Genomic DNA, 24,271 nt, shown 5'->3' on the forward strand with positions numbered 1-24,271 from the left:
GGTGGGACCTGCACTCCCTCCTCCCTCCGAGGGATCCTGCCAGAGATGCCCGGCCTGTCCTTGGGGCACAGAGAGGTCCCCAATAGGTCTCAGAAGGCCCCCCGCAGGCCTAGCATGCTCTTACTCCTGGTGTTTCACAGGCAAGACACCCACCAGGAAGGGGATGGCTCTGTACCAGGGAGGACACTGCCTGGGACAGCTTGGGGGTGGGGGCGAGGCCAGGAGACCCCAGATGGAAGGACTGCCCAGGGCTCAGGCCCTGTCGCTCAGTAGTCAGGGACCAGTTTCCCATCTGAGAAGGGGTGATGCCCAGGACAGCAGCTGGGCTCAGGTGTGGGGCGGGGGGAATCACGGGGTTGAGATTTCTGTAAGTTAAAAAGCAATTTTGTAGGGTGACAGAGACATGGTGTCATCACCAGACCCTTAGGGAGCAAGAGGAAGGGGCTGGGGATCCTAAAACCCCGACCAGAGACCTGGGGGCTGCGACAGCCTCATAGCCTAGAGGAGCCTCGTGCAGAAGGCCATCAAGCACAGGACAGAAATAGAAGGAGGAGGCGAGGTACTGTCTGCAGCTCGTACCCTGTCTCCTTCCCACCTGCAGGGACTCCCAGGAACGGGGCAGGTGGCATGCATGGTGACACGGTGACACCTAGGCAGACAGCGCTCCCACGTGGCAAACCCTATTGACAGCCACCTCCTCACACTCATTCACGCTTACAAGCCTCTCGCTGGGCGGGAAAGGTAGGGGTTTCCCAGGCCTGGGTGCGGAACAGGGCAGGAAAGGTGAGAGGGAGGTGGGGCGGGAGATGAGGCTGCACCAGCGGTCCCCCCGGAAAGGAGCGGAGCCCGAGTCAGCGCCTGGAGACCCGCGGACGTGAAGCAGGGAAGCGTGGCCCTGGCTGTGGCGTGGCTGGCGTGGCGGGAAGGGCCTTGGACACTGGGGTCTGGGGACACTCGATGCTGCAGTGTGACATCCAGGGACATGTGAGCTCTCAGCCTATACGTTGCGCAGCTTCTGCCACTTTTGTACCAAAACCAACCCCACAAAAAAACTGCTAACATCTATCAGATACACAGGGAGAAGGTGCTCGGTCTCCCAAAGGAACTGCTTCAGTGAAGGAAGCACAGCTCCTTACAGCTGCCTCCCATAAGAACACAGGTGGACGTTGCTTTATTTGTGATTTTTTTCATTTCCAAAAATAAAAAGCCTTCTTGAGCATGTTCAGGAGAGGCCCAGGGATGGAACAGGGGCCAGGCAGCAATGAGGAGGGCAGGTGGAGGGGGCAGGATGGGCCTGGGCCAGCTGGTGCACAGCCTGTGTCCCCAGGCAGGTGAATTGGTCTGGGCCACCAGTTCCCGAGGGCTGTCCCGGCTCCGTGAGGTTTCCTGAACTACAACCTGAGTCATGCGGCCACAGCCCCATGGGGGACCCCGCCACACCTGGGACAGGACAGGACAGCAGGTCCCCCGAGCCAGCCCCTCCCACCGGCCTCCTCACCTGCACCTGCCCCAAGACCAGGCTGATCTGCTCCGCGGCCGAGGACTGCAGGGCCCTGGCGGCCAGAATGAGCTCCCCGCCGAGGCCGAGATGCTGCAGGTGGGTCTCCACAGCCACCTGGGTCAGCTTGGCAAGGCCTCTGACCAGCATGATGGCATCCCCCAGCATGGCAGCCATCCTCAGGGCTGGAAGAGAGAGGGCCAGTCAGGGTACGTCCCACGCTCACGCAGAGACCTGGGCAGAGGCAACAGGAGGTCTGGTCCTTCCACTGGCCCCCATCTGATCCAGGCTGAGAGGGCACAGCGAGGGCGGGTCAGGGCTCAAGGACGGTCCTGGGTGAGCCCCTCCCCTGCGCGGCCCAGGCTCTGAACAGAACCCAAGGCTCCATGGAGTCGGGGCTGGAGGCCCCCGCAGCAGGAGGGGACCGTGGGCACACAGACGTCTGCGGACTCAGCCTTCTCCTCATGCAAAGGAAGGGAAGCACCGGCTCTGAGGGAAACGCCGCCCCAGGAGGGCAGCCCCGCTCAGCCAGGGAGGCCTGCAGGGACCACTCTCCCTGAGCCCGGGAGGTACAGCTACTCATAGATACAAGAACTGCAGTGACGGCCAGAGAACCCCACGAAGGAACAGGAGCCTGCAGAGCTGAGATGACCCCCCGTCACCTGCTCTCACCGTCACCGTCACCAACAGCAGCCACCAGGCCGGGCACTCCACACTCTCCATCTCTTTCAATTCTTTATAAACAGCTTGGTGACACGGGTATCATTGTTCCTACTTCACACAGGAAAAAACCGAAGCCAGAGAGGTTAACTATCCTAAGTGGTGTCCTGAATGGTGGCCCTGGGGTCCAGCCCTGGGGTCCGACCCTGGCTCTCCTCTGCTCTGTGCTCATCACACCACGCTGACTACCCAAACGCGTGGCCCACCGGCTCCAAGCAGTGGAGGACCAGGGCCCCGCTCAGACACAAACGGGCTGCTTACACTCTCATCAAAGCAAAGGACGTTCCTGGGAGGTGACCGTACCCTTGAAAGGGACAGAGGGCCAGCTGGGCCCACCTCCTGCTGTCATCTCACACCCTGGGCTCTGATCTGGGATCCCGTACTTTACGGCAATAAACAAGGGTGAGCCCCACAGACCAAATGTACAGGCCTGGCATGAGATCCATAATCAGAGCTCACACAGGGCTGCTGCCAGTGGTCAAACTGGCCAGCCCCCCAGCCCCACACAGATACGCTGGTCTCAGCACCCCTTGTCAAGTGGCGAGGCGCCCACCACAGCCCACAGACCCCAGTGAGAGAGGAGATTTCTGAAGGAGATATTAGGGACTTCCGAGGAGGGATGGAGGCCGGGCCCCAGCCACACTGTTCAGAAGGACCCTTTGCTGGTGGCCCCAGGGCATCCACCATACCCCACTGCCCCAAGGTCCCCCCAGTCCAATCCAGCTAACCAAGGCAGAAGCCTCCCACAGGCCACAGGCTCCGATAATTCCAAACCTCCCTTGTCTATTAATGGATACCACATCTCCCATAGAGCTTCCTAAGACCTATTTAATTCAGACTTTGTTTCCAAGCTGAAAATTAACTGTCTGAATCTCTCATCCAAGTTATGAGCATGAATGAAAGCATCACTGGAGCAGAGCTGAGAAATGATGTGGGGCAAGTCCACCCACTCAGTGCTGGCCTGACTGACCTGCCGCTCCAATCTGTGGACGTTCAATCCAGAAAGCCCACTTCTGGCCCCACGCTCGCTGCAGACGCAGGCCTGGGACCCACTGGAGTCCAGTCCTCAGTCCCCAGTCCTAGGCACATAGGGCCCAGCTGCTGAACAGGCCAGGGTTACAACTACTTCACAATGATGCATTAGAAAAATTCCTTAGGGGATCCCTGGGTGGCGCAGCGGTTTAGCACCTGCCTTCAGCTCAGGGCGGGATCCTTGAGTCCTGGGATGGAGTCCCAGGTCGGGCTCCCTGCATGGAGCCTGCCTCTCTCTCTGTGTGTCTCTCATGAATAAATAAATAAAATCTTAAAAAAAAAAAAAAAAAAAAGAAAAGAAAAATTCCTTTAAAAAATGCTACATAAATTGACCATATTTTTTGTTAATTCCTGCATCTGTGCGGTATGAGTAACTATGGTCTTTTCCAGTATTTTCCTAACTTTTTTAGTTCATATATACTACTTTCAAAGTGACGAGAAGAAAGTCATCTAAAAATAGCACACATTAAAAAGTAATTAGCTATGGTGCACCTTGGGGGTCAGTCAGTTCAGGTCCTGATCTCAGGGTCGTGGGATGAAGCCCCTCAATGGCCCCCACACTGAGCAGGGAGTCTCCTTGGGATTCTTTCTCTCCTCTCTCCCCGACTCAAATAAATAAATAAATCTTAAAAAGAAAAAAAAAAAAACAACCTAATTAGTTATGCCTTTCTTCCTGTGCAAACAGTTGCATCCTGTCCCCAGCAATGTTGCAGTGGGGGACAAGTGCAACCCCAACCAGTGAGCACCAGAGAGGGGAGGAGGGGACTCCAGCCGGTGGCTCTACCAGGCAGGCCCTGTCCAGGCGGAAATCACATCACAGAGAAACCACCTCCCTGCTCGCTGTGGGGCAAAACCTGCTTTCCTCAAGTCAACAGATGCTACTAATCAATATACTGTCATTTGTGAGCAGATTCACACGCTGATGAGTCTTTCAAAACCATAGCGGGCCTGCCCGGGCTCTGACAAGTGCTATTTATCTAAGGAGCAGAGGCTGTACCCAAACCTCCCCCAGCTGCTCTGCTGGGTACAAAGTCAGCCGTTCACACCCTCATTGACGCCAGGTACTCGGTTGCTAAGGAGTGTCTACCTCCGGGGCAGCAGGAACAGCAACGGCTGCCAGAAGACAGTACCTTTCCAGAACATTTCTCACCTTCTGGTTTTCAAAAAGTGGGTCCCATGGATCTGAGGCATCCCAATGCGACTCAGAATTCAGCTACCCTGAAATTTTTCTGCAAAACCCCTGCAGGAATGCAAGATCCAGGCACTTGGCTACACCAAGAGGCGTTTTCATCATGATCTTAAAGAAATAAAAGCAAAAGCCCCCAAAAAAACATTTTTAATACACCAATTAAAAACCTTAGCTGGGGGCTCCTGGGTAGCTCAGTCGGTTGACTGTCCGACTCTTGACTTTGGCTCAGGGTAGTGAGATTGGGCCCCGAATCAGGTTCAGCGCTGAGCAGGGAGCCTGCTTGAGATTCTCCCTCTGTCCCTGCACCCTGCTCCTACTCACTCTCTCTAAAATAAATAGAACCTGGGATCCCTGGGTGGCGCAGCGGTTTGGCGCCTGCCTTTGGCCCAGGGCGCGATCCTGGAGACCCGGGATCGAATCCCACGTCGGGCTCCCGGTGCATGGAGCCTGCTTCTCCCTCTGCCTGTGTCTCTGCCTCTCTCTCTCTCTCTCTCTCTCTCTCTCTCTCTGTGACTATCATAAATAAATAAAAATTTTAAAAAAATAAAATAAATAAATAAAATAAATAGAACCTTTAAATCAAACAAACAAGCAAAAAGTTTACCTGCACCAGGATTTCATCTACAAGTATTAGAGCCCACTGCTCGCTGAGCAGGTTTTCAGGCCTCGTCTAGAAGTAACAGAGCAACTGAGTGTCCGGCCCTCTGCCTACTTGGTAGGCGGGCCCCAGAATGCCTTGGCGAAGAGGGGACAGCCAGAAGTGCTCGGTAAGCCAACAGATAGATGTAGCAGTTGGGGAGGCAGCACTCCCGTTTGGGGGTGCCCACTAGGGACAAGACAAAGGCATTCAGTCACCCACTGCACATGTTCACGAAGGTCCCCTCCTGGGGCTCTGGGCCGGTCCTGGCAGGCCCCAGGTGAACCTGCCCTTGGCCCCAGGGCACTCTCAGCCATGGTGCCATGCAGGCACTTCTATGATGAGACAGACGCCAGGGAGAGGGCCGAGGCCAACTGAGGCTGACACACCAGGGTCAGGTGCAGAGGAGGCCGCTGACTGGCAGAAAAGATGGTCCTGGGAGCAGGACACAGGGTTCCAGCTGCCAGGGTTGCTAACGCTAAGTGCATCACTCACCAACACATCCCTCTCCAGCAGGAGGCGGCTTTGGGTGGCTCCCTTTTCTGGTCCTAACATGCTAAACTGTCATAAGGGATGTAAATAAAGATGTTATCTAGAGAGAGAGAGAACGGGAACAGACACGCTCACTGTCCCCAGGGGCAGAGAGGCTGAAAAACATAGTCCCCAAGCTCCAAGAATTCTCCTAATGACCCTTCACTCTCTGACCTTCCCCAAGATTCGGGACGTGAGCTCACTCGTGCTACAGGATAGACCTGGGTGTTCAGACCCACACATTTGCAGGGAATTATCTGGGCCATGGGGACCTTCACATCTGGTCTCCAAAACGAAAGAACACCCACAAAGGGACACCTACCTGGCCAGAATAAGATGTATCAGCAGGAGAATGACTGTGTTCTCCTGAAAAGATCAAAGTAACAGGTAGCTCTGCAGCCAGAAAGCAATGCAAGGCAAGGCATCAAGCACCTGTCCACTCCCACTAGCAGGAATGCATCTTCGGGGAGAGTTCCCACACACATCCCAAGCACCCCCCACTTGAAGCCAGGACCCACCATCAATCACTCGTCTCTCCTCTCAAGGGGACAGCCAGAGACAGGGTGGGGATTTACCAAGCCAGGGTTAGATCCCCTCCATGGCTCTAAAGTGAGGCATAACAGCGCAGCCCCATCTGAACAAAGCCAACCGGAGCTAGGGTAGCTCTGTTTCCAACAGCACACAACCCCACTCTGGTCTCCTCCACACTGAGGGGCCCTGAAGCCTCAGGGTCGCTGGTAGAAGGACCCCAAAGGAAGCTGCACAGAAAGCTCTTTGTCTTGGGGAATGTGTGAAGCTTCATCCATCTGTCTGTCCCCTCCCATGGACACACCACCCCCCAGGGCACCCCCATGTCCCACCAGCATCAAGCTCCATGTATCCAAATGGCCATCACCACCCCCAGACCCCTCCTGGGCTCCCCATCCTGAGGAATTCGACCACCAACCACTTCTCTCCAATTGTCCCCTCACCTCCCCTGGCCCTGGCTCCTTGCTAACCCTGCTGCCCCTAGTCTCTGTTCCCCCTCCCAAACCACTCCCCAGCTTCTCGACCTCTCCGAGGTTCCTAAGGGGCTGAAAGAACTCTTGTGACCTGGCCACCCCACACTCCAATTTCTCTCCTTGTCCTCTCCATTCACTGTGTCCCAGTCAGGCCCACCCAACTCTCCTGCCAGCCTGGACACGGGATCACGCTTTCTTTCCCTTCACCACTCCCGGCCCAAACATCACCTCTCCTGGGGCAGGTCATCCTTCCCCCAGGATGGCAGTGCCTGCTGTACCCCTGCCTGCATCACCATCTCCTCCCCCAGGGGCTACCGGCCAGAGCAGGGCAAGGACTACACCTGCCTCCCCGTGCTCTATCACCAGCACCCAGCTCCAGGCTCAACACAGAGCAGGCAGGTAATCAATAACCCTGAAACCGAATGAACTCAACGAGTCCCTTGAAGGCTGCCCTTTGTGGGACGGGCTCACGCCAGCTTGCAGCTTTCATGTAGATTCGGAATCAAAGGCCCCCAGGGGGCCTGGTGGAGGCAGGGACACCAGAGTCCCCAGGGGGCTTGGTACAGCACAAACTGCTGGGCCGGCCCTGGCTCTCAGGGGCCCAGAAACCTGCATGGCTCGCACGCTCCCCGGGGCTGCTGCTCGTGCTGGAGGACCGTTCTGGAGGACCAGGCGGACAGGAGCAGAGGTGGCCCAGGCGAGACCAGGTGGCAGAGATCCTTCCCAAGTTTCTTCCACTGCCCCTCCCCCGAACCTGGCTTCTGGGTCCATGGAAACCCCGGCCTGCCCTTCCTTCTGTTACTGCCTCAAGAAGCTGGACAAGAAATGAATGAGCTTAAAGACAGGAGCCTCGGACTGTCACTCCCCACAGGGCCCAGACTGTCCTCTTCGGGAGGCCCCAGGGCGGGGCTGCCTGTGACCTTCTGCCCCCTCCTCGGCAAGAACAAGCCTTACTTTGGGCTGGAACCTTCTCAATTTTCAGCCTGTGTGGGCCCTGAAAAGTTCCTTTACGTGCTTGAAAGTTTTTTTCCTCCACTCTAAGTAAATGAAAACAGCAGGTGACTCAGGGGACCGAGGAATGTGCAAGCCAGGGAGAGACTCAAACTTTGAGACCCAAATCCAGGACCATCTGCAGCTGTGCCCTTGGCCTCAGCCTTCAAAGTCACACCCAGGGCCCAGCACTGGCCTCCAGCAGGGACTCCAGGCTCTGGGCTCCGGCCAGTGAGGGTCACCCAGGCTCTCACCAGCAGCTTCAGAGACAGCCTCCTGGGCTGGTGACCAAATACATGAAGAAAGACCAGGGAAGAGACAGAGACAAACAGCCCCCAACATCTGCCAGCTGCAGCTGGGCCTGGAGGGTCACCTCTCCACGGGAGTACAGGCCATCGGGGCCACGTCACCCCGGGAGCCCCCGCACCTGCAGCAGCAGAGCCAGACACAGAGAGGAAAGGGGACTCAGGGCATCTCCTAGGCAGAGGAGCTCCTGTTCCCTCGGGAGAGGCTTCCTGGCCCGAGGGCTGCTTCTCGGAGCTGGTGAGAAGTGCACACTCATGAGCAAGCCGGGCAGCAGGCACTCTGACACTCCACTCCAGGGCATTTCGCCAGGTCCCCAAGTGTTTCCATTCTGCAAGGAGCAGAAGACAGGCCCGGGGTGCTAGCCACAGTGGAGGTCCTCACTGAGACTTCACCATCCACCAGGCTGTGAGCTGCGTGTTCTCTGCATTCTCCCTCCATCGTTCTCATAAGCTAGGTGCTATTTTCATGTCCGTGTTTGAGATGAAGGCACTAAAGTACAGAGAGATTCCAAAACTTGGCCAAAGTCACACAGCTTATGAGAACTGGAGCCAGGAAGAGCTTGAGTCTATGGGCTCAGACACTAGGCAACCACTTAACAGGGAAAGCAGAGAAAACCAAGCTGAAGGGTGTCCGAGTATCTCAGGCTAGAAGCCTCCACTCCTGGCCACTAGGAGATCAGGATGGTCTGGGTTTCCTGGTATGTTGCCCCAGGTGGGCACCAGGCTGGGGGGTGGGTGCTCAAAGAAGCAGGAGAGGCTCCCTCACCCCAAGGATGCCCAGGGCTCTGGAGCACAGGGGGTCCTGAGCAGCCCCTCCTCCTTCTGGTGAGCAAAGGAGGCCCTAAATGCCCACCTGCCAAGTACAGGGTCCTGACAGCAACATCATCATCTGACTAAAATCTCATCAAAGTTTTCTGCTTAAAACATGAAAACAGGGGCACCTGGGTGGCTCAGTGGTTGAGTGTCTGTCTTCGGCTCAGGGTGTGATCCCAGGATCCTGGGATCGAGTCCCACATCAGGCTTCCCGCTGGGAGCCCACTTCTCCCTCTGCCTGTGTCTCTCATGAATAAAAAAAATAAATCTTAAAAAAAAAAAATGAAAACAGGGACACCTGGGTGGCTCAGTGGTTAGGCATCTGCCTTCAGCTCAGGGCATGATCCCGGCTCCTGGGATTGAGTCCCGCATTGGGCTCCCTGCAAGGAGCTTGCTTCTCCCTCTGCCTGTCTCTGCCTCACTCTGTCTCTCTCAAGAATAAATAAATAAAATCTTTAAAAAAGAAAAAACATGAAAACAGTGCTTGTCTCAGGAACTGAGACTGATGAAGCTTCAAGATTCTCTGGAGCCCGGCGCCCCAGGGTTCAAATCCTGACTCTGCTGTAGAAGTGTCTGTGCCTCAGTTTCCCCATCTGTTCCCAACAGAAGTAGGTTAGACAATCCATACAGTGGCACTTAGGGCCCCAAGGACTGGCACACAGTAGGCATTCATCACCTAGCAGACATTCTGGAATGAGGCTCAGCCCGGGGAGACCAGAGGGCACATGAATGACAGCAGTTTGGACAATCTTACTTATTTATATCCAGGCACTCAGGCGGGTACAGTATCTATCACGTCTGACTCAGGGAGGGCCATCTCGCCCTCTCCAGGCACCAGCGTGGTTTGTCTATGCTGTGGTGCCAGAGCCCACGTGGAGGCTAGAAATAAATACCCACTGGTGATCCTTACCATGGTCAATGCCACTCCCAGAGGAGAAAATGGGAAGCTTTCGTTGGTATTTTATGGGAGGAACAGTACGGGGGCAGGGGGCAGGTTGGGGGAGCTCTCTGATCCCCATGACCTTTCTGTCTGCACATCATGGCACACTCTGCCACCAGCATAATCTTCCCGCAGCCCACTTCATCATGCTAAGCCCCTACTCCAATGGCTCCTAGCTGTCTAAAGGATAAACAGGACCTGCCCAAGCTCCTGAGCCTGAGGTTGTGGGCATCACAGTCAGGACCCGGCCTCCCGGCCAGCCTCCACTCACACCTGTGCCGAGGGAACAACGCTCCAACCCCTTGGCTCCTGCACATGGAAAACACGCCTCCACCAGCCATGCAGATGGAGACCCCTGTGTGTGTGCCACCAGCCTCGGGGCCTGGGGATCAGCTCTGCCCTGACCGGCCAGTTGCTCCAGGCCTGTTCCTGAACCACCCCATAACCTGTCTCTCGCCTAGAAATCACAGCATCAGTTGTCAGAACATCCGATCTAAGCAGGAGAGGTGGAAGAGCCCTGAAATGTATGAACACACCACATCTACTCAAGGACGCATATTTCCAGATGGGCCCCAACCTGACCCTGTGCTCTCAGGCGTCTTCCCATCACTGCCCTCACCTCCCAGGCCAGCCAGATCCTGTCCTGCTCTGTATGCCATGTCCCCGGCGCACACATGCCTTTTCTCTCCAGCTCAACTCCTAGGCCCTCTTGGAGGTCTCCAAGGCTGACCCCACCCACCTTGACACCCAGACTGATCGTGACCACACGAACGACAAGTGTCACTGCACTGTCACTCAGGAAGGGGGACAGGACCCTGGGTGGCAACCCTGGAGCTGTGGTCGAGGGGTTTCCTTTACAGTGATATCAGGTATCTAAAGGGTTGTGTTTAAATGTGGCAGATTGAGCAGGGACTTCACAGACATGTCCGCACTCTGAGCCCTGCCATGTATGACTATGTCACCTTCCGTGGCAAAGGAGGCTTTGTACATGGGATTCAGTTAAAGATCCTTAAGATGGGTGGATTGTCAGGATGGGCCCAATTAATCACACGGTCCTTATGGGAGGGAGGCAGGCAGGTCCGAGCCAGCAGGAGGTGTGACAGCAGAGCCTGGGGTGCAGGTGTGAAAAAGGCTGGCCCCCGGAGGCTGGGAAAGCCAGGGCCACTTCTGCCCTTGAGCCTCCAGAAAGGACTGGCCCTGCTGACACCCATCTTGGGTTTCTGACCTCCAGACCATAGAATAATAAATCTGCAGTGTTTTAAACCACTGGGTTTGTGGTCCTTTGTCAGAGCAGCCATAGGAAACTTGAATACAGGGGCTATTTTTAAATAGCAAATCGCTGGGTTGGAAAGAGGGCTGGGCTGTATTCTAGACTACTTTCCCAATCATTCTTCTAAAATAATTGGTGTGGTCACCCCACAAGCAGCACTGAGTGCCGACCAAGTGCCAGATTCTGGACTACCCACAGCCAGCTCAAAACACACCCCCGTTCCCAATGAGATTCCTGCCAGCTTTCAGGATCAATGCACCCAAGCTTCCTGAGGCTCAGGTCCACATCCAAACCATTGCTGATGATCTGCTACATGCCAAGCACTGTGCAAGGCCTGCAGGGGCCGCTAAGTCCAAGGAAGAGCTCCCCACTGTCAAAATGCTTTTCATCAGCTTTTACCCTCTTAATCTTTCAAGACACCTCCACCTCACATCTACTTTTCCAGTGAAACAGTATTAGTAATGAGTGGCTACCACTTCAGGTCCCCTGTGTGCCTGTCCCTTACACCACTCCTTGCCCTACCGAAACAGGTGTGCTCCCCATCTGCGAGGGAGTGAAAGCTCAGAAAGGGGGAGAAATGTCCTGAGAGGCCCAGAAATGCCAGGTGCCGGCCCTTGTACCGTGGCCTGGCTCCAGGCTCCAGTCCTCCCCTTGCTGCCCAGGGCGCTAAGGGAAAACCAGGTAAGAAATCTGCCCCCACATCAGTAAGTCACCATTTTAAACCCAGTCTTCTGGAGACACAGCAAGGTTCATGCCCTGAAAAGCATATCCACCCGGTTGCAAAAATCATGAGTTGCAGAAATCTTGGAACTGGCAGGACTCTCAAAGGCCATCTGGCCAGACTGCCCCTTCTGGAAAACTCCCCAGTTACCTGAACTAAGAGTGTTGGCTTCCTAGCCCCCAGGGTCTGAGCCTCATACTGGTCTCAGACATAAATGGCAGAGAGAGGCAGGAGCCCCACACTGAGGGCCACCTCGGGGTATGCAGGAGCCAGAAGGAGACGCTGGGTATGTGGCCCTCAAGACTGCCACAAGGACACCCAGGACCAGACTTTGTCAACTGCCCCTCTAACACCACACACAGCCCAGACCCCTTACCACACGGTGAGCCTCTGGAGAATGGCCTCTCTTAGGCACGTGGGTGGCTCAGTGGTTGAGCGTCTGCCTTGGGCTCAGGTTGTGATCCCAGGGTCCTGGGATGGAGTCCCACATCAGGCTCCCCACAGGGCACCTGCTTCTCCCTCTGCCTGTGTCTCTGCCTCTCTCTCTGTGTCTCTCATGAATAAATAAACAAACCTTTAAAAGAAAAAAAAAAAAAAAGAAGGGCCTCTGCGACCTGGTTCTCTACTCCCCACAGGTGCCCACTCCACAACTCATCCACCCCCAGAGCCGAATACCCATCTGCACCTGGGGTACTCCCTAACTTCTGGAGCCCCAACATCTAGAACCCAGAACCAGGGGGTCCTGTCCACACACAGCTATCACCATGGTGGCAGCAGTATCCCCTGTGCTAACGGGGGGGGGGGGGGGGGGGGGCAGAGACGAGGCCACAGGTGGTGTGCACAGGGGCCCCAGGTGGGATGGCGCTTCTAGTACTGCCCATTGTGCCCACTCCTTGCTGACAAAAAATCGAGAGGGGAAAAGAGGGCAAACCAGCAGGCCTGGCCCAGCAGCGGTGAAGTCCACTCAGGCCCAACCATGCGCGGGGCCCAGCCCTACACTTTACCAACTGCTGGCAGTGAACGAGTGCAGGAGCCAGGGCCAGAGATCTCTCCTTGACCTCAGAGAGGCGGGAGATGTCTGCTCCGACTCCGGCTCCCACAGCTCACAGGGCAATCCATCCTCACCTCCACCCTCCTCCCAGCCAGGACCAGTGCCAAAGACAGAATGTGCCAGGAGGGAGGAGGTACTGCCGGGCCTGACCCCAGGCTCTGGCCCTCACCTGAGGAGTTGTGTGTCAATAGTCCCCATGACAGCAGGACATTGCCACTGGGCCCCTAGTTCTCAGACCTGGGCAGCTGGGGACGGTGGACGGGGGAGGACAGACGGTGAGGCCCCCGGGACACCCACCACATGTGACCTCGGTACTTGGTCTCCTTGGGCCTGCACTGCCTCGTTTCCTCCTTTACAGAACGGGGTGGCTGCCCGTGATGGTGTCCAAATTGCAGACTAGCACCCCTTTATCCCCAGAGTGCAGAAGGCTGATCCGGGAGCATGGCCAGGGCTGTCCAGACCCAGGGAGACCTACGCTCTGAAGAACCAAGCGCTGGCCCAGCCAGGCATCGGGGACACCAAGTGTGAAGAGGTGGACCCTGCTCCTCCCAGGGGTATGTCTCGGGGCACAAGCCCTGGGCAACCCACCTCCCTGCCTCTCCACCATACTCACACACCATGCACTCACGTATTTATACCACACTCACACGCCCACAGTCACAAATATGCACACACACCCACTTGTGCACTCACACTCACACACACTTACATACCTGCACACTCGTACGTTTGTATTCACACATGCATACCCACCAACACACACTTGTGCGCTCACACTCCGGCACACTTACACACTCATACACCCATGCAGGCTTGTGCACTCACACTCACACCTCATGTACTCATACTTATGCACTCAAACATCCTCACACTCGTGCACTCACACTCCACGTGATCCACTCACACACTAACATACACACACACATTCACTCACCCACTGGGAACAAGCAGGGCCCCAGTGGCGGGCAGGGGCAGGGCCTGATGGGCAGGAGGGCACAGCAGGACGCCCTCTCCTGACTCCCGGGGCCCAGCTCCTCCTCCATCCTCCACTAGGACTCTCCCCACGCAGCTGTGCTTTTGCCTTCACTCTCTCCTCCCACAAAAACTTACCCCCTCACGTCTACAAACCCTCTCCCTCAGCCTTCGTGTACCAAATACAAAGATCCCCCCACTAGCTGCCCCTCCCGTGCCCTCCTGTCTGTCACACTGTGGACCCCAAGCCCTTCCCTGATATGGCCCAGCCCACAGCTCAGGGCACCTGACCCATCCAGTATCACTCCCCTCTGGGTTTCCCACCAGCCCCACTCTCTCCCCTAAAGCCCTTCCTTGGCTCCCATGATTCATTTTCTCATCCCGGTCCAGTGCCACTATCTACATCAGTCCCTCCTCCTCCACCTCCTGCCCAGGCCAGGGAGGCCCTGGGCCCAGTCCTGACCCCCATGCTCCCTGACGACTGCCCCCGTTCCCTGGGCTGTCCCGGGTCTGTGCATCTCTGCTCTCAGCCCAGGCAGGCCATCTCTGCCAGGGAGCTAGTTCTAGAACCAACCCAATCACACACACACACACACCATGTAACCCCTCCAAGCCCCACAGACATTGATGACAGAACACAGGGGAAAGTGGTGCTGATGAAATCGTTCTACACCTCGACTGTGGTAATGGTTATGTGACATTATGCATTTGTGAGATTTATTTAATTTATTTATTTATTTATCTGAGAGAGAGAGCGCATGAGCAGGGGGAGGGCACAGGGAGATGGACTCCTCACACAGACATCACTCTGAGCACAGAGCCCGAGGTGGGGCTCAGTCCCAGACCCCAAGATCATGACCTGAGCCAAAATCCAGAGCTGGCTGCCCAACCATCTAAGCCCCCCCAGGCGCCTTGTGACCACGTGCATTTCTCAAATGGCACAACCACCCACTAGAAAGGGGGGATCTACTGCACGCAAATTATATCTTTATAAAAAGAGGCAGTTGAGGGGGCAACTGCCTTTGGCTCAGGTCATGATCTCAGGGTCCTGGGATCGAGCTCCACATCGGGGTCCCTATTCAGCAGGGAACCTGCTTCTCCTGCCCCCGCCTGCTGCTCCCCTGCCTGTGCTCACCTGCTCACTCTCTGTTGAGTAAATAAATAAAACATTAAAAAAAAACACAAAACCAAAAAAAGAGGAGGTGAATCCCACAGGTACCTCAACCCCCTCCTGTCTGGAACATCACCACCTCCCCCCAAACCAGCTCCTCCTCCTCCTGCACCCTCGGTTTTCAGCAGTAACACCACCATCCACTCCAAATAGATCCTCCCCACAACTAGAAACCTCAGCCTTCAGTGGCCAACCACCAGCCACTTAACCTGGACACTCTACCTGCACAGATTTATATTCTCTCGAATCTGCGCCTTGCATTCTACAATGCTCCCAGCCCGGCCCCCACCACCAGGGACTCAGGCCACCCTCACTTCTCACAACACCTCACTGGGCCCCCTGCCTGTCCACCCTGACCTGCCATCTGACTGCTCTGCAAATGCCAGCCCACCCTGGCACCCCCCCCACAGCAACGTCCCCTGGCGGCCAGACCTTTGACCCCTCTGGGTCCCAGCCTCTAAGCATTTCTCTCTCTGGGGCACACGCATATGGCCCTTGGGCCCCAGCACCTGGGCCTCCTGCCATAGAAAGAAAGCACTTTCTCCACCTTTGTCCACCAGATCCAGCTTGCGCTTCGCCCTGGGTCCCCACGGCAGAGGCCTGGTACCGCCCTGTGGGTCTTGCACAGTCGGCCACAGACCGTGCCACATTGGGGCAGGGAGCTCACGCTCACTCGCCGCTGTCTCTCACTCTATCTCTCTGTCTCTCCCTGGGGGCTCTCTAGGCTGCAGTTGCACTCTTGAGCAGTGAGTGCTCAGCAACCCTCTGAGGCCTCAACAAAATGTCAGGAGTGCAATGCCAAGCCTTCCTGGCCCCCAGGCCACTGCTGAGACAAAATGCGTGGAAGCACTGCTCTACCTGACACAAATTCACCCAAACTCACCCAAACTGTAAGGGCGGGGCACATGAGCTGCTTCAATAGGGAGCGAGAGGGCTTGCCCCAACTGCTCTCCCACCCGCCCTGACCGCCCTGCACTCACCCGCCACCCACCACAGTGCCCCTGCTCAGGGAGCCAAGTGACACTACCCAGAGTGGTCCTCGGACTGCTAACATCCCCCATGCAAAAACGGAGTGAGTGCCTAGAAACTTCCATGGCAATTAAGCATCTCCATTTACTGTGCTTTGTGAACACACTGCTCTACAACAAACTCGGTCTTTTGTCACTGGGACTCTGGGAAGCACCCTGACCCTCCAAACTCCTGCCTCTTCCTGACGAAATCCTGCTCATCCGCAGAGCTCCCCGCCAACACTGCTCCTCCAAGAATCCTTCACAGTTTCCACCCAGAGCCCCCTGTCCAAACCACACTGAGGGCGTTGAGATGGGATCTGCACCCGCCCCCCTCACTACAAGCTCCCCGAGTTTGGAGACGAAAGTACTGTCCACTTCAATATTCCCAACACCACACCTGAGGCAGTCGATCCATCAATAACTGCTCAGCAAGGAGTAAAAACCGTATCTGCCTGTGAATCCAGAGTGGCTTTCCCTAGGGGACAGGATGCGGAGGGGCACTGACCCGCAGGGCACACAGGAACCAAACGTAGCCCTGCTCCCCTTGCCCAGATGGGACAGGAGGATATTAAACAAAAACCAAAACTGCCACAAGTCTAAGGCTCTTGGGACAAGAATGCAGTCACTATTCTAGAACACCCTGAAACGTCTATCTGAGCGAAAAACATTCAGCTCTACTGCGAATCTTCTCTACATGCACACACTGAAAATGAATCACTCACTTCCAAATATGAAGAATAAAAAAGGACATTTTCAGGGTCATTTCCGACTTTAAATCCCCCGTGGGCCCCTGACCTCAAAACAAACGGTCAGGGGCTTAAGAGCCTGCAACCCACAAGGGACAACGTGCTTGTGGATGGACCAGTGGGCACCCACTCGGGTTTGCAAAGTGTAGGGAGAAGCAGCCTCTCATGTCCTGTGGATGTGTCGTTTCCAGGATCCTGGCCCTGCCTGCGGATCCCCAGACCTCTCCTGCCCCACAGGCGCCACTGGAAGAAGCAGGTCCTTGTGCTCCCCATGCCACTCTCTCCCTTCTGCTGGTTCCAAGTCCAGGACTGGCCGTTATTCGGCAGGAATGCACGGACTATTTCCAGATGCCACTGTCAGATCAAGACAACTCTCTATCTAAATATTCCTGTCTAATTTTGCACACAGCTCTTGTTTCAACTGACAAAGATAATGACTCAGTGTCCATGGCTCTTGGTGGAAAATTATCCTGCCAAGTTTGGACTTCTCTAAGCTTCGTTTTGAGAAAGAAGAAGTGACCTCTCTGTCCAGATCCTTTTCTACTGGCAACCAAGGGCACCCAAAAGGCCGCCTAACTAAACCAAGGAATGTCACAGGAAAATCCTGATACACATCCACAGGAGTCAATTAACAAGACAGAAATCGTGGGAGATCGGGGCTTGGGATATTTTTCCTTGCCCTAGGCAATAATCACTGTTTTTCAGCTTTTCTGCATCCCATCGATTTGGTACTTTGAACTTTGGGACATAAATTTTGAACTTTTGGACTGAATGCAAAATCTAGACTTAAAAATAAAGCCTCTTTCTCTGCATCTTTGTCACTGACATTTCAATCACCCATAAAGGAACTGTACAAGTGATACATGTGCCTCTCATGAGGGGCACACAGCTCATGTCAGCATCCCCACACAGACGCTTGAAATGCAGCCACTTACTTTCTGCACACACAGGGCTGGTCCCCTCCCACATCATAAGACACAAGAAGATGACCAAAGCATCACCTTGAAGAGCCACTTGTGGATAATGGAGTTGACCTTTCTGCCAAGATACAGAAGCCTGAAACTTGTTTAGTCACTATTTTAAAACTGATCCATGGTTACTCCACATGCATATCCCCCACTGTCTTGCAAAGTCTCCAAAGATAGAAACCACCAGGCTTCTACTTCTGTTCGCTCTGGACCGTCACTGCCACGCATCCAGCAGGCCCCGGCAATGCCCATGAGCTTCTACCTCCTATGGCTCTCCTCTCCCTCCAGTTGGGGGGGCGGGGGGAGTGGTCTCTTTTGAAGCCTGTCTACATGGCTTCTATCACTGGTTCAGGGCAGGGGGCACACTACTATCTCTTGTCTAAGCCTCTCAACTACTCACTCACAGGTCCCAGCACGTCTCTCCAGCAGCATGAGAAGACTCTTTTTATAGTCTTAGCTCAATAGTTCTCAACCAAGGACGATTTTGCTACCTACGACACATTTGGCAATGTCTGGAGAAATTTCTGATTTCTCTAACAACCAGTGTGTGTGGTTGGGGTGGGGGATTGCTACCAGCACATAGCGGACAGAGACCAGGGATGCTGCTGCACATCCAGCAATGCACAGAGCAGCCCTCCCACAACAAGGAACTGTCCTGTCCATATGTCAATAGTCTGAAGACGGGGAAACCTGTCTGCGGTGACACATAGGAAGTGCTCAAATCACCTGGGTCACTTTTCCCTCAAGCTGCCCAAGGTCAGGCCAAAAATTGTAATAACCCTGCACTGTCTAGAAGACTGAACAAAATACCCAGAGCCACCACCAGAGTCTTAAGGACACTGCTCCTGTGAACCAACAGTACCCCCCTCTTCCCCTCTCAGGAGAAGGGCCATCCTGCCAGGATGACCTGTCCATCCACAACAGGACAACTGGCAGGCGAGTATCACGCTGCTGGGATCCTCTGGCAACCCGTTAGGCGTGGCAGGCCCAGCTCTTGGGTCTTCTGTCACGCACACCCCAGGGCCCAAACGAGCCCAAGTTTTCCAACGGGCTGTGCCGGGACAGGCTGACAGGCAGCCGAGGGCCTCTCGCCCTTCAGGAGGCTGGCACCCCTCAGCCACGTGGAGAGCCCCAGCGCCCACACCTGCCTGGCGGCCTCCCGGGCCCCCCGGGCCCGCGCACACACTGCGTGCGGCAGAGGGCTGGGATGAGGGACAGGCACCAGCTCAGGCACTCCGGGGACCCCAGTGCTTGCAGAAGCAGGAGGAAGGGCCCACGAAAAGCGAACGGAGCAGAGGAGCGAGAAGGGCCCCCTTTCCCAAGTCCACCCCGAACCCCCACCTGTGAAACCCGGGAGTCGGAGCTCCGGCCTGAGCCTGCAGCAGGCGGCACGCCCAACCCCGCGCACGGGCGGCGGGCCTGGGAGCGAGCACCGCCGGGGAACTGGGAGCGGGGCCGGGGGCGGGCGCACCTCGGCACGGGGAAGCCGCCCGGGCGCGGGGCACCGGAGGGAGGGGCGCGCGCAGGCGGAAGGCGAGCCCGGCCGTGCCTTCGCGGCGCGCGGCGGCCTTACCCGGCGGCAGGAAGCGGGGCTCTGGGTCACCTTCGCGCCGCCTGCGCGATGCCCGCCGCAGCGCCGGCGCCGCCAGCGCCCCGGATCTGTTTACCTCGCCGCCCGCGTCCGGACTCCCCGCCCGCGGCCCCGCCCCCTGCGGCCGCGGCCCCGCCCCGCGGGCGCTCCCATTGGCCGAGCCGCCGTGCCCGGCCACACGCCGCGCGGCGCGGAGCAGCGTGCTCGGCCCGTGCGCGCGCGCCGCGGCCAATGAGAGCCGAGGGCGGAGCGAGGGGCGTCCAATGGGGGGCCGCCGGGCGCTCGGGGCCCCTCCCGCCCTCGCTCGGCGCTGCCCTTTGCCCTAGTTGGGAAACCGCTACGGCTGGCGGCGCCCACTTTCCCTAAGTGGGGGGCCGCGTGGTGGGCTTGTGCCCGGGGCCGGACCTTCCACCTGCCCTCGGCTCGGGGGCGGAGGACCGGGGGATGAGTGTGAGCCCCGGGACGGACCCTCCGCCCGCCCTCTGCTCCCGCCCGGGACTCGCGGAGCCCCCCACGCCTCCTCCCCTGCCCCCAGGATAGGAGTGTCGTGCCACGTGTGTGTGCATACCTGCACACGTGCATGCTCACCCCCCCCATAACCCAAGACTCAGGTGGGACACTCCGCTGAGAAGCAGGATGCTCCAGGAATCCCCCTGCCATCTCCAGAATGCTTCCTAATGTTTTTCCCACCAGCCTGCGATGACGCTTAGCCACCTCTCACCCTTTGCCCCATCCCCACCTCTGCTCCCATTTTCAGCAAAGCTCATGGAAGAAGTAACTGCATTCATTTTCTCTGCTTCCTTCTCTCCCATTCTGCCTGAAGCCATCTGGTCAGCCCTCGCCCCGCATGTCCCCCAGAACTGCACCTGTGACCTGTGACCTCCAGGCTGCCAGACCAGGCAGTCTGTCCTCAGGGCTCATCTAAACTATGGTGGCAGGTGACAGGGGTGGCCACGCCTTCTGTTTTCTCGGTGATTGCCCTGGGGTATAATTAACATCCTGATCCTAATAGGAGCTTAATTCCAATAATACACAGAAACTTTGCTCCTATATAATTCCATTCTACTCCTCTTCTGTTTGGTATTGTCATACAATTACATTTTTTATATTGTCTGCCCACCTCCACAGATTTATCATTATTGCTTTATGTGGTCGTTTTCAAATCAAGAGAAGAGGGGCCCCAGGGTGGCTCAGTTGGTGAGGTGTCTGCCTTGAGGTTGGGTCATGATCTCCCAGTCCTGGGATCAGCCCCATGTCTGGCTCCCTTCTCAGCAGGGGGCCTGTTTCTCCCTCTCCCCTTGCATGTGCGCTCGCTCTCTCACTCTCTCTCTCTTCTCTCCCTCTCTCTCTTTTCGTGCTTTCTCTCAAGTCTTTTTTTAAAAATCAGGAGAAGTAAGAGTTACAAACAAAAAATATATTAATGCTGCCTATTTACCTATATAGTTTCCTTTACCAGGGTTCCTTATTTCTTCATGTGCATTTGAGTTAACGTCCTTTCATTTCAGCCTGAAGGACACCATTTTTTTTTTTTTTTTTTTTTTTTTTACACGGCAGGTGTGCCCTAATGATGAATGCCGGCAGTGTTTGTTCATCTGGCAAAGTCTTAATTTGTCCTTCATTTTTGAAGGACAGTTTTACTGGATATAAAACGTTGAGTTGACAGGTTTTCTTTCCTTCAGTGCTTTAAATACGTCATGCCACAGCCTTCTGGCCTCTATGGTTTCTGTTGAGAAATCAGATGTTAATCTAATTGAAAATCTTTGTGCACAATGAATGGCTTCTTCTCTGTTTTCAGTATTCTTTGTCTTTTGACAGTTTAATTACCATGTGTCTAGGTGTTTATCCTATCCCTTAGTTTATTCTATTTGGAGTTTGATGTACTTCTTGGACATATAGCTTAGTGTTTTTCATTAAAATTGGGAAGTTTTCTGCCATTATTTTTTCAAATATTCTTTTTTGCTCCCTTAAGATTTTATTTATTTATTTGAGAGAGAAAGAGCACAAGCAGGGAGGGCAGCAGAGGGAGAGGGAAAAGCAAACTCCCCACTGAGCAGGGAGCCTGACGCAAGGCTTGATCCCCAGTTAAGCAGATGCTTAACTGGCTGAGCCACCCAGGTGCCCCTCAAATATTCTTTTTTTTTTTAAGATTTATTTATGAGAGAAAGGAAAAGAGTGAGCGGTGGTGGGGGGACCAAAGGAGATTGTGGGAAGCCCCCACTGAACCCCCCACTGAACCCCCCACTGAACCAGTGTGGAGCTCAATTTCACGACCCTGAGATCATGGCCAGAGCCAAAATCAAGAGTCAGACACTTAACCAACTGACCCACCCAAGTGCCCCTCAAACATTCTTTATATCCTCCATTTCTCTCTCTCTCTTCTCTTTGTGGGACTCCCATTACATGTATATCAGTATGTTGGATGACATCTCACACATTTCTGGGGCTGGGTTCATTTTTTTTCCATCTTTTTCCTTAATTTTCTTCAAGGTGGATCATCTAAATTGATCTTTCCACAAGTCAGGATGTTTTCTCCTGCCTGCTTAACTCTGCTGTGGAGCCCCAGTAGTGAATTTTTCATTTCAGTTCCTGTTTTTCTCAACTCTAGAACTCCTACTTGATTATTTTTCATTTTATCTTTTTACTGATATTCTCTAGTTAAGACAACATTCTCAAAATTTTATTCCATTACTTAGACATGGTTTCATTTAGCTCTTTAAATATATTTCAAATAGCTGATTTAAAGCCTGGCTAGTAAAAAAATAAATAAATAAAAAATAAAAAAATAAAAAAAATAAAAAAAACAAAAAAAAAAAATAAAGCCTGGCTAGTAGGGGTGCCTGGGTGGCTCAGTTAGTTGAGCGTCCAACTCTTGGTTTCAGCTCAGGTCGTGATCTCAGGGTCCTGAGACAGCCCCACTTGGGGCTCTGTGCTCAGCAGAGTCTGCTTAAAGAGTCTCCCCTCTGCTCTCTCTCTCTCTCTCTCTCTCAAATCTTTTTAAAAAATGAAGTCTGGGGGTGCCTGGGGCTCAGTCAGTGAGGCATCTACCTTGGGCTCGGGTCATGATCTCAGGGTCCTGGGATCAAGTCCTGCACTGGGCTCCCCGCTCAGTGGAGTGCCTGCTTCTCCCTCTCCCTCTGCCCCTCAGCCTCCCACTCCTGTGCTCACACTCTCTCTTTCACTCTCAAATAAATAAAATCTTAATTAATTAATTAAATATCTGGCTAGTAAGCACAACATCTGGGACATCTTCTGTGCTTCTATTGCTTTCTTTTCTATACATGGGCCATACTTTCTAGTTTCTTTGCCTGTCTCATATTTTTTTATTAAAAACTAAACATTTTAAGCGATATACTGTGGCATCTTGAGAACGCAGATTCTCCTCCTCCCAAGGTTTGTTTTTGCTGCTGCTTAACGAAGCTGCTGTTCTTTGTGAAGTGACTTTTGGAAATGAATTCAGTAGTCTAATTTCATTGTATGTGACCACTAATGTGGTCTCTATTCAGTTACCTTAGTGGCCAGCAAATGATAATCCAGAATTTCCTTGAATGCCTGAAACCAACAAATCACCCAGCTTTTGGTGATGGACAGTGTGCATGATGGGGCATGCCTTCGACACTAACCTAGGCAGTTGACAATGCTACCTTCCCCTAACTTTCTGGATTTACACAGAAGTGCACATATCAGCCTAGAGGAAGGTTCAGGAGCCCAACTAAAATTTGATCAAGCAAAGAACCTTTGCCAATTCCTGGGACATTTGGGGTAGAAATCAAACAACATGTGGCTAAGAATAAAAAACTCAAAACTGTGTGATAGTCAAAACCACCAGTGCAGAAGCACTTGTTCCAAAGCAGGAATATACCTGAGCCACTGAGTCACAACCTGTATAGGAGTCCTCTCCACAGGCCTCCTGGTGTGCTCCCCCTATGCCTGCAGGGCTCTCAGAGAGTGTGGCATTACATGAACACACTTGTTTTTTTTTTTTTTATTGGAGTTCAATTTGCCAACATATAGCATAACACCCAGTGCTCATCCCGCCAAGTGCCCCCCTCAGTGCCCATCACCCAGTCACCCTAACCCCCCGCCCACTTCCCCTTCCACTACCCCTTGTTCATTTCCCAGAGTTAGGTCTTTCATGTTTTGTCACCCTCACTGATACTTTCACATATTTTCTCTCCTTTCCCTTTATTCTCTTTCACTAATTTTTGTATTCCCCAAATGAATGAGACCATATAATGTTTGTCCTTTTCCAATTGACTTATTTCACTCAGCACAATACCCTCCAGGTCCCTCCACATCGAAGCAAATAGTGGGTATTTGTCGTTTCTAACGGCTGAGTAATATTCCATTGTTTACATAGACCACATCTTCTTTATCCATTCATCTTTTGATGGACACTGAGGCTCCTTCCACAGTTTGGCTATTGTGGACATTGCTGCTAGAAACATCGGGGTGCAGGTGTCCCGGCGTTTCACTGCATCTGTATCTTTGGGGTAAATCCCCAGCAGCGCAATTGCTGGGTCGTAGGGCAGGTCTATTTTTAACTTTTTGAGGAACCTCCACATGGTCTTCCAGAGTGGCTGCACCAGTTCACATTCCCACCAACAGTGCAAGAGGGTTCCCCTTTCTCCACATCCTCTCCAACATTTGTTGTTTCCTGCCTTGTTAATTTTCCCCATTCTCACTGGTGTGAGGTGGTATCTCATTGTGGTTTTGATTTGTATTTCCCTGATGGCAAGTGATGCGGAGCATTTTCTCATGTGCTTGTTGGCCATGTCTGTGTCTTCCTCTCTGAAATTTCTTTTCATGTCTTTTGCCCATTTCATGATTGGATTGTTTATTTCTTTGCTGTCGAGTTTAATAAGTTCTTTATAGATCTTGGATACTAGCCCTTTATCTGATACGTCATTTGCAAATATCTTCTCCCATTCTGTAGGTTGTCTTTTAGTTTTGTTGACTGTTGCTTTTGCTGTGCAGAAGCTTTTTATCTTGATGAAGTCCCAATAATTCATTTTTGCTTTTGTTTCTCTTGCCTTCATGGATGTATTTTGCAAGAAGTTGCTGTGGCCAAGTTCAAAAAGGATGTTGCCTGTGTTCTCCTCTAGGATTCTGATGGAA

The 24,271-nt window shown here is 54.0% G+C and overlaps 1 protein-coding gene across 3 annotated transcripts in view; it reads right to left on the minus strand.

Annotated features, from left to right (window-relative positions):
• The window catches only part of COQ8A (coenzyme Q8A), a 37,541-nt gene extending 18,279 nt beyond the window's left edge, over positions 1-19,262 (minus strand). Inside the window, exons 1-2 of one of the 3 annotated variants that reach the window (XM_038542805.1) lie at positions 19,139-19,262; positions 1,499-1,683 (exon numbers count right to left, since the gene is read on the minus strand). In XM_038542805.1, coding sequence (XP_038398733.1) covers positions 1,499-1,675 — 177 coding nt within the window. In that variant the 5' untranslated portion in view covers positions 1,676-1,683; positions 19,139-19,262. The other 2 variants (XM_038542807.1, XM_038542806.1) reach the window with 2 other exon arrangements.
• Between the last annotated feature and the right edge of the window lie 5,009 nt (positions 19,263-24,271).

This window comes from Canis lupus, chromosome 7, assembly GCF_011100685.1.
Source record: "Canis lupus familiaris isolate Mischka breed German Shepherd chromosome 7, alternate assembly UU_Cfam_GSD_1.0, whole genome shotgun sequence".
Taxonomy (NCBI): Eukaryota; Metazoa; Chordata; class Mammalia; order Carnivora; family Canidae; genus Canis; species Canis lupus.